General features: G+C 38.6%; 1 protein-coding gene across 3 annotated transcripts in view; it reads right to left on the bottom strand.

Annotated features, from left to right (window-relative positions):
- Positions 1-283: 283 nt before the first annotated feature.
- The window catches only part of IGF1 (insulin like growth factor 1), a 69,919-nt gene continuing 55,106 nt past the window's right edge, over positions 284-15,096 (bottom strand). For all 3 annotated transcript variants that reach the window (XM_006769358.2, XM_006769359.2, XM_006769360.2), the window contains one exon: positions 284-3,224. In XM_006769358.2, the coding sequence (XP_006769421.1) occupies positions 3,199-3,224 (26 nt within the window). In that variant the 3' untranslated portion in view covers positions 284-3,198. The remainder of the gene's footprint in view (positions 3,225-15,096) is intronic.

Below are 15,096 nucleotides of genomic sequence, written 5' to 3'. Positions count from 1 at the left end.
TCATTTAAATCAGAAATAAGCCTATACGTTGAAAGCTAATTCCTACCAATATGTACGGCTCTTCCATAAACATCCTGAAATTTCCTCATTTTAAAATTTAAACCAAAGCTTATGAAGTTTTGAGTTGTGAAATGTTAGGTGCTCCCTCTCTGTCAATCCTGGGACATTCTGCTGGAGTGTAGGGGGACCAAGGGACTTTTGCAGTTTACATCAAATTGTCTTCTAGTTTTAATTCATTTGCAAATAAGATACTGGGTTAGTATAATAATTAGTTACTTTTTAATTCGTTGATTTATGATGTAGTTGGAGAGGACATGTGTTGGAAAAAGTTAAGAAAGATTATGTCTTTTTGTCTATTTAAGCTTTCCTCATTGGGGCATCTGGGCTGTGAATAGAATTGCTAAGTCAATCAAGTAAGTCATAGACACTCTTAGAATTACCCTATCCAGCTAGGTCGGCAGAAGAATACATGTAAAATGTCTCTGGGAGTCAGTGATTTTAAAAGGTGCATTCTAGGAACAAGAAATAAAATTAGAAGTGCCATCTTGGGAAGAGGAGTAGAGCATCTCACTCAGCAGAACCCATATGTGTGAAAACAGATGAAGGACAAAAAAGACTTGTAGTTCCTTTCACATCTGTCCATAGTGGTTAGAACACCACTCAGTACACCAGAGATGCTCAACTCCAATAACACTGCACACTGAGGGTTAAAATACTTGTTGGCTGAGCCAGGGCATCCACTAAATAGGCCTTCATTTTGCATACATTCTGAGATACAGGAAGTCTTTTTCAATTTAATTTAATTTTTTTTATATCTGGCCTCTGAATCTTGAGGTGTACCAGTGGGATGAAAACTAAACATGTAATGTTTGTTTTCCATATGTACTTTCCAAGAATAAGAAGGGTACAATGTGCATGAAATAATAAACTTGGTTGCTTCTCACCAAAAATTCTAAGGCCGATAAAAGATCCAAATGGTGGATGATTCATTGTTCTCATAAGAAAATTTTGGTATGGAGGCCAGAAACATTTTTTGGGCCTGCCCTCAACCATGGGGCTGCCCTCAACTTTGGATTTTCTTCATACCAATTTTTAGTTGAATGGATAAGACACATTCATAGGGACCATTCTTCTAAGAAGACATGAGGGAAAATTTCTAGCTCTGAAGAAAATTTTGGCCTATAAACTAGCAACTCTAGTCAAGGGTATTTTAACAACAGCAACAATAAAATAATAATATATATATATATATATATAGCCAAGGATAAGAGCAAAATTTATTAAAGAAAGTAACTGTGACTTTTTATAAGATATTATTTCAATAGTTGAAATCTTGGGCCATCTTTTGTAGGTTGCCTAAAGATGGAATAACGGTTGTTCAAAATGAATGGAGTATCATAATATTAAAAGAAGTATTACTGGATTTCTAGAAATTGCCTAGAAATCAGTGAGTGCTAACAAATTGAGTAATTGCCCCTTTGCCAGTAGAAATCTTTTTGTTTTTCTCTTTATTTCCCTCTTTTCACTTTGAATTTATGAACCCAGATGCAGAATTTAAAATCAAGTTGTTAATCAAATGTTTCTAACTTATTTTGAAAAGTGTTTTAAAAGAGATCAATCTGATTGCTAACTTTTAACAATTAGCTGGTTGGATACTTAATTAGATAGCTTCATTGACAAAAGTTGGCATGTCAGGAGCATTTGGCTAATCAGTTTTCTCGCTATGCTCTGAATGAGCTGTTTATAGAATTCCTTGCATCCCAGTGACTTAAGGGCTCTGACCTTCCACCCTCGTAGCAATTTAGGATAATAATCTGGAGCTTTATCTTTTTAATTCTCATACCACCCCTGTGAGGTAGGTAGATGGCATATTGCCCCATTTTGCAGATGAGGAAACTGAGGCACACAGAGGTGAAGTGACTTGCCCAAGGTCACAAAGTGGTGAGTCCGTGGCCGAGTCGGCAGATGTTTGTTTCATCGGTGAGAAGAAACCAGGACTATTAGATTCCTAACCTTCTGCTTTTTCCACTCCTCTCAGGACTTGCCAAACAAATTTGCATCAGTGGACTTTGTGTCTTCAATTTCTCTTAGAAGGCGTAATCAGGGGTACTGGAGTTTTAGGACCCTTCCCCTCTGTGTCTTTGGCTCCAGGCATCCTTTTTTTTTTTTGTTTTGCTTTCACCTTTTACCATTTAGGCCAGAGTCTTTCATATCACAAACTACAAAAATAGCACCATTGTACTAAAAAAAGAGAGTTTTACATACTGTTTGATATATCCTGTAATGTTGATATGTGAAATTTACATAGTGCTCTATATGGAAAAAAATCAAAGAGAAGTTACTAATTAGGTCGCACACTAACTCATCATTTGAAGGAACTGTTGAGAGTTTGAGACTTTCTAGACTTAACACATACACCTAAGAACGTTTGGCCTCAAAGTTGCAACTATTTGCATTTTCTTTTTAGCAAATGTGGAAAAATAAAGCTTTGTGTCTACAGCAAATGCATCTGATTTATATTTTGTACCAGTACCACAGATAGAATCTGGTGGGTTAAATATTGGTGTGCTACTTGACTGCTTGCTGCTGCTATGGAGGAGGCCAAATTTGGGCAAATATAACGGGGATGAAGGAGAGTGGGCAGCGATAGACAAACAAGGTAATCGACAATGTAAAATAAACAACCTGTGTTGCATAGAAAGAAGTGCAAATAAAAAAAAGTTAATAAACCACTTAGACAAGACTGCTGAATGAATGGCTCCAGCAGCCAAGATTCAGAGACAAATTTAGTGCAACTGGATCTAGACAACACCCATGCATTTGTGGCTCTTGAGAGGCAAGGACTAAGATATATATATATATATCGATAGATAGATACATACATACACACATATATTTTTTCTCTATAGAACATTAGTAATAAAGGATCAACAGCAATCTACCAACTCCAGGACCTTTTTGGAAAGGTGCAAAGCTTTTAACAATCACTCCTAAAGACAATGTTTTCAATGTTTACTTGTGTATTTCATTGGGGGGAATGCCCATCTTTTGGAATGTTATCAAACTTATATTTTGGTGGGTATTCTGGTGTTTAACTGGTAATTCATGCAGAGCAAAGGATCCTGCCGATGGGATGTCATTCTTCACTCCCCAGGAAGGTCTTCCTACATTCGGTAGCTCTTATTTCCCGCATTCCCTCTACTTGCGTTCTTCAAATGTACTTCCTAAAAGCAAGGGAGGAAAAAAGCGACATTAACTTGGTGATGTTTTATATATCCTACCCATCTACTTCTAATGCTGGGTCTCAACCTTTTATAGCTTAAGACTCACCAGTCAGTCTAAGAGAGCTTGGGCCAGATTGTTCTAAGAAAGACGAATTTAAGTAAATAGGCTTTAATTTTTTAGTGTAGCTAAACCTCATTCAAGCTGCTTCTATGTGCCCCTTTTGGCATGGGGACCACAGATTGCTTTATAACAACACAAAACTGTGTTTCTATTCATCTGCTGCTATCACACATTCATTGATTGAAAGGAGATCCTGAAAAGTTCAGTCTCCTGGCCTGTAGCATCTTTTGTTATTTTTTTTTTTATTGTTTTATTGCATTTTAGTTCTGTTTTGATTTTTGTGAAAAGGTATTTCTTTTTCATTCTCTCTCTTTGAAGAAAGAGAGAATTAGAAGAGTGGGGAAATTTGTAATTGTTTTAGACTCTGTAAAATCACAGACATACTGAGCTTAGCTCAAATCCTAGCTCTTCCATTTTCTAGCCCTGTGAACTTCTTCAAGCGAAAATTTCTTGTGTCTCAATTTCATCCATAAACTGGGATAACAATAGTTTTTACCTTGTAGGGTTAAGGATTAAAGAATTAGTACATAAAAGCACTTATAATAGATCTGGCACATGGCAAGCACTATATAAGTATTATTATTATTTTATCTTACTCTTATTATCACTATTTCATCTTTACTAGGATGTAGCCATTCCTAGACTAAAATTCCAGGGTTCCTGACTTTGGTGCTACCATTTACTCATCAATAAGCAATGCTTTCCTGCAAGTTTTGCTTAGAGCCGAAGCCTTATGATAGCAGGGACTTGTCTGTTCACTGTTACAGGCCCATGTTTAGAGCAGTACCCAGGATTTTGCAGGTGCTCACTACATAACTGAAGGATGAATTAAATGAATGAGTGAGTATAATGGACTCTCTGATAATGTGCAGAATCAGGTTTTTATACTTTTCCTATAGTTATTATTTTATCCTTGGATATATTTAAATAGCAAAGTTTACTTAGACAAATAAGATGTGAAATGAAATCTAGGAGGAAGTGGCCTTTGCATGCATAAACATAAGATGCTTCTTCTCTTGGTTTTATCTCTAACCAGGAAACCCTTATAGGAGAATATAATGGATAATTATTAGCATAGAATAGGGTTTAAAGATCTACAGAGGCCTTTTTTATAAAAATTTTTTTAGAACATGTTTCCATCAGGACCAAAAACAAGAGTTCTTTCTATAGTGGCTGGAATCTCCAAATTCTTCCTTCTGGCTAAGGTAGTGACTGCTCACCCAATCATTGTTAGGAGCTTAGAGATCACTGTAAGGGCATTTGTGTTCACCCAGACCTAATACCTGGAGAGGATGAGACGCTGGAGCAGAAACAACTACCAATCACTGAGTTAAGGCCCATAGGGATTTAGTAATTGTTCTTTCACATGCTTTTCGGCTCTACCTAACATTGGAGTTAGCACCAACTCTTTCATAAAAGCCAGTTAGCACGTTGTAAGTTGATGGTCAATATCCCGTAGGGACTGAATAGAAGGAGGATGGCATCATTGTATAGAAAATGTTTGTTAGATTATCTAGCTCAGGGGCCACTGGAAAAAAAAAAAAGCTTGTGGAACAAAATTGGGCATTCGTATAGGGCAGTGTGAAATGTCATCTGTTTAAAATCCTAGTACTTTTCTCCAAAATATCATTGACCTTTAATCCAATCCACTTGATTTCTTGCTGAATAAAAGCATCTACTGTTGAACTACCAGTAAATTTGTATTTCTGTCTTAAAATATTTATACATCTCATTTTGCCTTCTTAAAGGATTTCTTCAGAAAAATGGCAGAAAGACATATGGGGCCACAGTATAGGATCACTGTCATCCTAAACTCCTCGTTGCATTTTTGTTCAGTTCTCAGCTGATCAGCTATGTGGCTTTCTAAACTCCAAATAACTATTATTAAGAATACTATTTCTCTATCAAACTACTGAACAACTTAACTGACAGGTCTAAAAATATGCTAATTTGAGTTTTACCTTTTTTTTCTACCAACTTAGACAAAAATATTTTAAGACTGTGAGAAACACCCAAACTAGGAGAATACTCAAGAATGAAATAATAAGAAATTTAAAGAAAGCCACATGTGATGATTAATCTGTAATCTTCCTCTTGAGCCAAATTAAATCCCAGATTTGCAGAAGGAGAAATTCAGGTATCTTCTATGTGTCACAAATTCATGAGGACTGGAGCAAAAGGAACTGAGTTTAGATGGGCCAACCACATAGATGTTGTCCTTTTCCCCACAGGGAAATTCTTTTCCTTTTGTCTCAAAGCTGAGGTGTAAATTCTGTACAGAGGGATCCTTCCTATTTCTTCTGGGTCTGTGTGTGTCAGCATCACAGCAAAGCCATAGGCAGAAGCTCACTTGAGAGAAGCCTACCCTGCTCCAAAGAGCGTGGTTCCCATGCACACACATGTTCGATGGAGGCCATTCAAAACCAGCTGGGATGTCGTCTGGTTTGCATTTGGCTCTCTTCCCAGGCTCTCCCGTGGGACTTCTTTGTTGTAGACAATGACAGGGATAAAACAAAAGCACTCGGGGACTTGGTCTCAATTGCATCTGTTGCTTTGTTCATTTTCCTAATTTAATTCCGCTGGCCACCCTTGACAATGGGCAGCAAGTGGAGGCCTGTCTGAGGCAGCCTTCAGAACTGGCACCCACCTTCAGTGCACTTCTTGAAGGGTTATGAAACTGTCCCACATTTAGCCAAGCAAAAACTTTTCACTTCAACAGCTTGTCCAAGACAAACAAACCAGCCGAAACTGTTTCTAGTATGCAACTAGACAGATTTTTGAAAGGAAAACAGTAGTAAGTAAATACTATTTCCTATTGACACTAGGGAAGGTAAGCTTATTTTTCAAAAAAATGTTGGTTCTCTAGCTCGCAAGGGTTGGTTGAGGAAATTTATTTCTCTCAGGAAAAGGTTGACCTGCTCATTGGGAAAGGGCTTAATTTGCGATATACATTATTACACTTTGTGGACAATACACAGATATTTATGAAGCTGGAAAATGCTTTGAAGGGCTCATTCACATTCTCCCATTATCTCTCTACTCCAATCCTAGCTCCTAGCACTTCAAAGGAAAGCTATGCATAAACCTTTTGAGTAAGAAGGTCACTGAGAGCTAGTAACAATGGCAATAATAATGATCTTGTTTTACATTTGCAGACACTTTACAGTTTATACAATAATCTCACAATACCTCCTGAGATGATTTCATTTATAACAGTCTCATATAGAATTTGAGGTTACATAGGAACAAACGGATAGATCCAGGACTAATAATAAAACAGTTTATTCTTTTAACAAAAGAATAACAATTTTATCACTTGAACCCATATAACATTCTAGACACTGTATTGCATATGTTAATTGAATATGTTTTCTTATTTATTTCTGATAGTTCTTCTGGAAGTGGGTACTAGTGTCTTGCCCATTTTACCTTTAAGGAATACAAAGTTTCTACTAAAAGCGATTTCTTGCAGTGAAGATGTGCCTGTTGCTGGAATTTGTACCAGTTCCTTCTGATTCTGGAGCTCACCAGTTAGATGCTCTGCCATACTGCCTCCCCCAGAGGTCAAACAATATCTGGTGCCTTAAGGCCCAAATCTTTCTCAGATAACTGGTCTTTGATCAAGTCATGAGCTACCCAGGATCCCAGATGCTAGTTTAGGGGATGGGTGTCCTTCCAACTACAAGTGTGAGCTGAACCCCATTTGTATGGTTATTGATAGAGAATAGTAGCACAGTATTCTGTGAGCAAAAGCTAACCCCCTGGGCATTATAAACCCTTCTTTTCTCCCTGCCTATCTTTATGAGACTTTTGCCTGAGGGAGAGAATCTAAATGAAGGATAATTAATAGGCTCTTTTAAATTTCAGGAAGGAAGCAGTGATATTTTTAATAGAACATGTTTCCACCTCTACCCTTTCCAAACAAATTGAGCATTGTGTGACGTAAAGTCTAAGAAAAGCCTCGCACCCTATAAGAGTGCTGGGAAAATTCTGTCCAGCATGGAATATTTGTCTGTTATATATTATAAGGTCCTAACTCAGCATTGACCTTCTTCTAAGAAGGGAAAAAAAAATAGGAAAAACAATAACAACAATAACAAAATAAGGAGTGGATGATTGAAAAGATGAGCCAGACCTCAGCTCGTCACTTGTTAAGAAGGATGGGCTTGAGCTAGTTTGCTGGCTTGACCTGGAGACACGTGAAATTGTGGAGGACAAGTTAGATGTCTCAAGATCAAGTCTGGTATCTCTTTACTACGGGGAATCACAAGTTCAAATTCAGGAGAGTTAGGTCAGCCTTTCCTCTCTGGGAGCCAAGCAAAATGAGTGTCATGTGACTTACTTAGCAGTTTGGAATGTGACTTTTACAACCAGAGGTCAAGGTGCACATTTTGAGAGATTCAGGTTCCTGATGGAGTGGCTGCCTCTTTAACAAAATGTGAGAAATATGAAGACTGGATGCAGTGTTGGTCAGCCCAGCCTCTTGTTTTTTCCTCGAAACCACTGCATCATATCTCCTATGTGGTTATGGTGGCAATGGCCATTTCTTTTAATATGATCCTCTCCTCCAGTCATAGTGGATTGGCCCCCAGGGCAGGTCCCTTCCCCAACCCCCATGACTGAATGTGGGAGTTATATCAAGGTGGACCCATTCCTTTATTGGCCAGCTTTGGCTCAAGGATTTTCCTTAGACTATACGGCCATCTACGATGCTTCCACCTAACCTACTCCCTCTCTCTCCTTCGCTTGGGATCAGACTTGCATTACCTTCTTCTGATGGCTTGCTTAGGTTTCCTCCATTCTCTCCTATGTCCTTTCACACGAACATTTCTCCTAATAACACCCTTGCTCATTTAACCCAATCTCATCTCTTTTTTCTTAGAAGACATAGGCTTATACACGTGGCTTGGATCCCGGTCCCACACAGGACTTGTGTGACAATTGATTGACAATCACTGTTTTCTCTTTCTCAGTTAAAGTGCAGAGTAGGAGTAACCACCTCATAATGTTATTATGATGGCATGTGATCTCCCCCACACATTTATCTGGCATAGAGAAATATCTATAGTTGTATGCAAGAAAGCCTATCATTTGAAGGTCCTTGGTTTAGATCCATTCTGTGAACTTGTTAGGAACGTCCGTCTGCTCTGGCTTCTGTGCTGTCAAGAGTCCACTCTGGGTCTACCTTTGTTAGGTCATTGATTTGCTACAGAGTAAATTATGTTTGTGTTTGCTTCCCCACTAAAAAGTAAGCTCCTCGAGGGCTGTCGCATGGGTCCTTCACTTCTGTATCTACCCCTGCATAGCGCTTTGAGAAAAGTGACAAACAAGGAAATGCTTGTCAAATTGACTTAACAACTGGTGGAATAGACTTCATTCACGTCAACAGCAAGGCTGCCTACTTCCTGCTGTGCTCTGTACAAGGATAAAAAGTACACAGTCCCCTCCTGTGCTAAGGAAAATACCAACAAAGAGATGCAGGAGAGAGAGAGCACAGTGCATAGTGAACACACTGGAGTCCATCTTGACTTTGGATTCTGGTCTGGCCACTTGTTAGAGCAAGACCTTGGCAAGACATTTAACCTTACTCACCCCAAGTTTTCTAATCTGTACAATGGGGATAATTATAGTATTTACCCTATAGGCTTAATGGTGAAATTTAAATAATGTGGTTTGCTATAGCCCTTAGCACAGGGCATATGTCTAATAAATACCAGCTATTTTTATGAATATTGCCTTATTTTTTTCTCTTTTTTTGGTAGTTTCTGTTGTTAAAGTACATCCCTTGCGCCCTAACCGGTTTGGCTCAGTGGATAGAGCATCAGCCTGCAGACTCAAGGGTCCCAGGTTTGATTCTGGTCAAGAGCATGTACCTTGGTTGCAGGCACATACCAGTAGGGAGTGTGCAGGAGGCAGCTGATAGATGTTTCTCTCTCCTTGATGTTTCTAACTCTCTATCCCTCTCCCTTCTTCTCTGTAAAAAAATCAATAAAATATATTTAAAAAAAGTACATCCCTTGGTAGGGTGCTGGAGAAAGAGTAGCTACCTACTGGTTATCTATCAACCCCTTGAGTGCTGGGATATCAAGTGCGTAGCTATTTTTTTCTAGGAACTGGTACATCCCTACAAATCCCCAGGAAATAGGGAACTCATATTTGTCCCATAATTATGCCACAATACCCCAACCTAGCCACTTTCTTACTCTTCAAAGGATACTGGCTACCTCTATTACAAATATGTCTGCCTATGATGTAAGAAATCACTAACAAAATGGTTTAAAAGCCTGGGAAAAAATGAAAAGAAATGCCAAGGGGCATTTTCCCTCACTGGCAAGAGGTATTTCTGTTGCCTTTAATAGTCTTGAAGGATGTTGTAAAATACTCTGGGGTCCAGGGCTGCTAGACTGTTGATTTTTATGGGCAGCTTGTTTAGTTAGCTGTTTGTGTTTGTGTTACATTTTTAAATCTTTTAAAAAAGTTGAAGCACACTATCTTTCTCAGAGGGAGTTGACTTTGGAATTGCTGAAAGGTTCAAATGTTGTGTTATTTTAAAAATAGAAACACCACATTCTAACAACTTCACTGATACGAGCTAAAGATTCAGCACATTTTTACCTAAAAACTGAATTTGATTACTTTTTTCTAATAAGCCAGCAAAATGCCATTATTTTATCTGACATACAACTTATACTAGAATATTTAAATTAGTGTATACAGCAACTTATATTACAACGTGTTGGGGAGAGAGGAAGCCCTGAGTTTGTTACCTTTGCTGTCATTTCAATGCAATAACAATGAGCTCACAGGATTAGCAGGAAAGGGTGTTGCCCTCTTCCACTCATGCTGGGTGTGTGTGACAAATCTGGGCAGCACATTCTTAACTGTGTTTTACAGACTGACAGCTGTCAGAAGGGAGGGCAGTTGTGGAGCTGGGTGGAAAAGGTGAAGGGATTAAGCCCAAAACAAATGAAACTCATAGACACAGAAAACAACATGGTGATTACCAGGGGGCAAAGGGAGTCGGGGGAGGTAGAATAGGGGATAGAAGGGATAAATAGTGATGGAAAGAGATTTGACTTGGGGTGGTGAACATACAATATACAGATGATGTATTATAGACTTGAATACCTGAAACCTATCTAATTTTATTAACCAATATCACCCCCAAAAATTCAAGAAAAAACAAGAACACAGAAAGAATAGTGTGTTCTAAATTTTCCCCTCACTGAATTGAGAGAAATTTTGGAAGTTTGGAAGGCTCCCCTGAACTCTGAGGATGAACAAAATAGCACTCTGACAAGTGGAAGTGATTTGCATCTGTTTGAGGTTGATGGGAGCCTTCAGCATATGAAAGTAAACACACCTGCTGCCAGCCAGTGCTTTTCCAAGACAGAAAATGGTGCAAGAACAATCCATGTGTATGCCCAATCCATGTGTATTTCTGATTTTACAGGTCAATAAATATTGTCACTGATTTTCAAAGGAATCAGTAGCTGGTGAGCATACAAGCTGAGGAATTTTGTAGTGACTATTCAAAACTTCATAAAGAACATCCTGCTTCATCTAAAAACAATTTCTACCAAAGCCTTCCACTTGAACTTCAGACTATTAACTTTGCCCTTAGATTAGAAGTCAACTCCCATAGACACAGACAACAGCATGGGGATTACCAGAGGGAAAGGGGAGGTAAGGGAGGTAGAAGAGGGTAAAGGAGAAATAAATGGTGATAGAAGAAAATTGACTTGGTTGGTGAACACACAACACAACATACAGATGATGTATTATAGAATTGTATCCCTGAAACCCATATAATTTTATTAACCAATGTCACCCCAATAAATTCAATGAAAATTAAAAAAGAAGTCGGCTCCCTATTATCTATTAAATATTGCAAAAAGTCCTATTCGCTTCTTTTTTTTAAAAAATATATATTTTATTGAGTTTTTACAGAGAGGAAGGAAGAGAGATAGAGAGTTAGAAACATTGATCAGCTGCCTCCTGCACATCTCCTACTGGGGATGTGCCCACAACCCAGGTACATGCCCTTGACCAGGATCGAACCTGGGACCTTTCAGTCCACAGGCCGATGCTCTATCCACTGAGCCAAACCGGTTTCAGCCCTATTCCCTTCTTATAGACAAGTAAAGAGAATAAATCTCATCTACCCCATGTATGCTAATGAACTTGAGAAACTGAAAAATGTATTACTTAAGAAAACACTGTTTCCTATTGGTGGTTGGTGGGAGGGAGGTGGTCAGGAGATTGGGGGAGAGAAGCGGAAATGCTCTCTGGAGCTCATTTCTCTGCCTCCCTCTCCACCCTTACATCCTAACAGCACTCACATTAGAAGCTGTATGAGGTTTTGTTTGTTTTCAAGAGATGTTTGAGAGAAGATCAAATACTTGTGAAAGGCACTGAATCGGCAACCCTAGAAACTGAAATGTCCCGGAAGCAGTGTGAGCCTGAAAATATCCCACATTTCTATTTATTTTGGCAATTTGACTTAAAACTAGTAAGTGTTGGAGTTCATGCTACAATTAAATTTTCCTCAGTCACCATGAAATGAAAACACATATTGCATTTGATTTTAACTGGTTGAGAAAAATGGTGGTTTTCTGAAAGTTCATTCTATGACCTAAAATTAAAAGTTAAGCGATTCTCACATGGGATGGCCGGGATTCTTTTTAAGTTGTAATTATTTGTAGAACTGGGTTCTTTGGTTGGAAGGGGTCTTAGGTCACTCAGTTCTCTTTTCCCACCATGTGCTTGAAACCAACTACCATGTCACTGAAGAGTGTTGGCAGCTTAAGCTTGAAGTCTGGGGAATATGAGACCTATTTCCACTTGAGGAGATCTATTTCTTTTTCAGATGGCTCTATTTTTTAGAATGAAGTCAAATAATATTAACAAAAACTTTAATAGTGCTTACTACGTACCAGGCACCAACTTGTTCACTATCATATATATTTGTACACACACACACACACACACACACACACACACACACACACAATCTCAAATCCTCACAACTGTAGATTCAATTAGATAAATTCAACTAGATAAATTCAATCAAGTAGATTCCGACTGAAAGATAAGGAAACTAAAGCACAAATAAGTTACATCATTTGCCCAAGGTCATACCACTAGTAAGCTAATCAGCATTTGAAGGTAGGCAGTCTGATTCCACATTCTCTGCTCTTAACCCACTATGTTTTACTGCTTCTACAATCTTTATAATTCTCCTTCATCCCTAGTACAGAGGTTAGCACATTGTAGGTGCTCAATAAAAATTTTTTTTCAGCAATTTTATTTTAGGATCCTGAATCTTTACATACACCATAAGTTTTACACATAATCATCAATTTTCCCTAAGAGAAGCAGTTGAAATAGTAGAATTTTAAATGATGGCTACTACTCTGCCTACTTCAGGAAAGTATTGAGGGGACTAATGGTTACATAACATTTGCTATAAAGTGCATTTGATTTTAAAGGTGGCAGATGCCACCTTTGGCAATTGCACTTTTGGCAATAGGTCCTTGAATGATTTCAGTTGAGGCTAGAGAAGGAAATTGTAAACCTGCAACACTTACATAAGCACAACTCCTTTGTTCTTTCTTTCTTTACTCTGAACTTGCCTCACCCCTGTGCAAGGACGAAAGGAATCATGTCATCTCAGCAGTGCTATGTATTTTTATAGCTGCCTTTCTACCTCTATTCATCTACCTAGAACACCCATTTTTCTGTTCACCCATCCATCCATCCATCCATCCATCCATCCATCCATCCATCCAATCCACCCATCATTCATTCATCCATCCATCCATCCATCTATCTACACAACATTATATACCATGAATCGCTAGGTACTTAGTATTGATTCTAGAAAGGGGGAGATGGAAAGACAATAGTATATTCTTCCTATTTACTTAGTTCATATTATTCTGAAGTCACATCTAGCCATTCAATATAATTGCTTTAGAATTGATAAAAACCCATTACAAAAAGAAATGGGTTTGAATCCATAATCTAGGATTTAAACATTCTTTAGCTAGAAAGTTCTATTGCTTTTTTTTTCTTTTGATGTCCTTGTCTTCTTTTTGGATGAAGTTCATCATTGGGTGTACTTATACTTTATCCAAAGTCTTGATTTATAGTTGACATTTATTCACTCATCAATGAAAGAAGGAACAGACAATTCTTTAAGGAACCTTTTCATAGGACATTAACTGTTAATTCTTCTGCTCAACTGTGGTCCCTTGAAGAGCCATCTGTGTTTGATGGCTACTCTCAGATGGTAGTCACAGTAGGCCTGTGTCTGAGGCTGGTTCTAGAGCATGATGTCTTAGCAAGAGTACTCAGCATCTTCTGGATAAGGTGGCTGGCCATATGGATTTCAGGTACTAGCTGGCTTTCATCGATCTAATAACCCAGGATCCACTTTGCAACCACCACAGCAGTGGCTTGGCTTCCATCTGTGGCTTTGCTATGCTTCTGATTGGACCGTTTTCTCCTTGATTGAACCTTGGGCATATTCATATATTATATAGCCTGGATTTTCAGTGAACTATGAATGGCCCTGAAGTAGAAGGCATGGAAGGACCAGGCAGAAAGGAGATTTCTTTATACCATGGCATCATCAAAGTAGGCTACTTGATGAAATGCTTTGCTTCTTGGTTCTTGGTTTAGTCATCTTCTTTTCCCAAGGGTCATCATTTGCTTGGTTGTACATTTATCTCTCTCAACTCTTATAATCAACAATTTGGATGATCTTGAGACTTTTTGCTTTATTATCTGTGAAGACCCTAACCCTACTGTTTAAATCAAGGAAGGTAGAGGAGAAGATCTCTAAGACCTACATTCTGTGATTCTATAGAGCTTTTCTTTCCCTCAGGGAAATCCATCAACCCTGCTCTCATTTTCTCCATTCCTTCTGGTGGGAATATATTAAATTAGTAGGAGACTTCATGGGGCCACTTCTACCCCATCTTTTTCTTTTGGAATTCTTATTAGTCCATATTGATTATGTGCTATTCTCTGCTGGCCAGAAGGAGGGCATCTTAGAACCCAAGCACATCTTTACCCATTTCTGGATCTCAGTATTCTTATCTTTAAAATAAAGTAATTGAACCAAATGATTTCTGAGACCTTTTACAGCTCATATTATGGTCCTAGAATTTCCATGGAGCTGAAATGCCTAAGATTTCAGATCTAAAAATCTAGGAGTCTATGTGTGTGTTTGGGAGAGGAAGTAAGAGAGAAACAGCAACGGAGAGTATTCTAGGAATCAGAAGACAGTAGTCATATATCAGAAGTCTCCTGTTATGGGCTGGATTGTGTCACTTACCCCAAAATTTACATGTTGAAATCCCAACCTCCAGTACCTCAAAATGTGACTGTATTTGGAGATGGGGAGTCAACATTCAGGTAATTAAATTAAAATGAGGTCATTATGGTGAGTCCTATTCCAATATGACCATCTACACTAATAAAAGAGAAAAATGGTAATTGGCGCATGACGCTACCCTTTTCATTGGCTAATCAGGGCTATATGCAAATTAACTGCCAACTAAGATTGGCAGTTAACTGCCAACAAGATGGCGGTTAATTTGCATATGTAGGCACAATGCAGGAGGTGAAAGGGAAAGCAGGAAGAAGCCCCCTGCTACTGACAGTGATTGGAAGAAACCCAGGGAGGAGCTGGGGCCGCCTTTGCCCTGCCCCCCGGCCATGATCAGAGAATCAGGTGTCTTT

The sequence above is a fragment of the Myotis davidii genome, unplaced genomic scaffold (genome assembly GCF_000327345.1).
Source record: "Myotis davidii unplaced genomic scaffold, ASM32734v1 scaffold120, whole genome shotgun sequence".
Classification (NCBI taxonomy): domain Eukaryota; kingdom Metazoa; phylum Chordata; class Mammalia; order Chiroptera; family Vespertilionidae; genus Myotis; species Myotis davidii.
The sequence above is the reverse complement of the archived record's forward strand: the minus strand, read 5'-3'. Positions and strand labels throughout refer to the sequence as shown.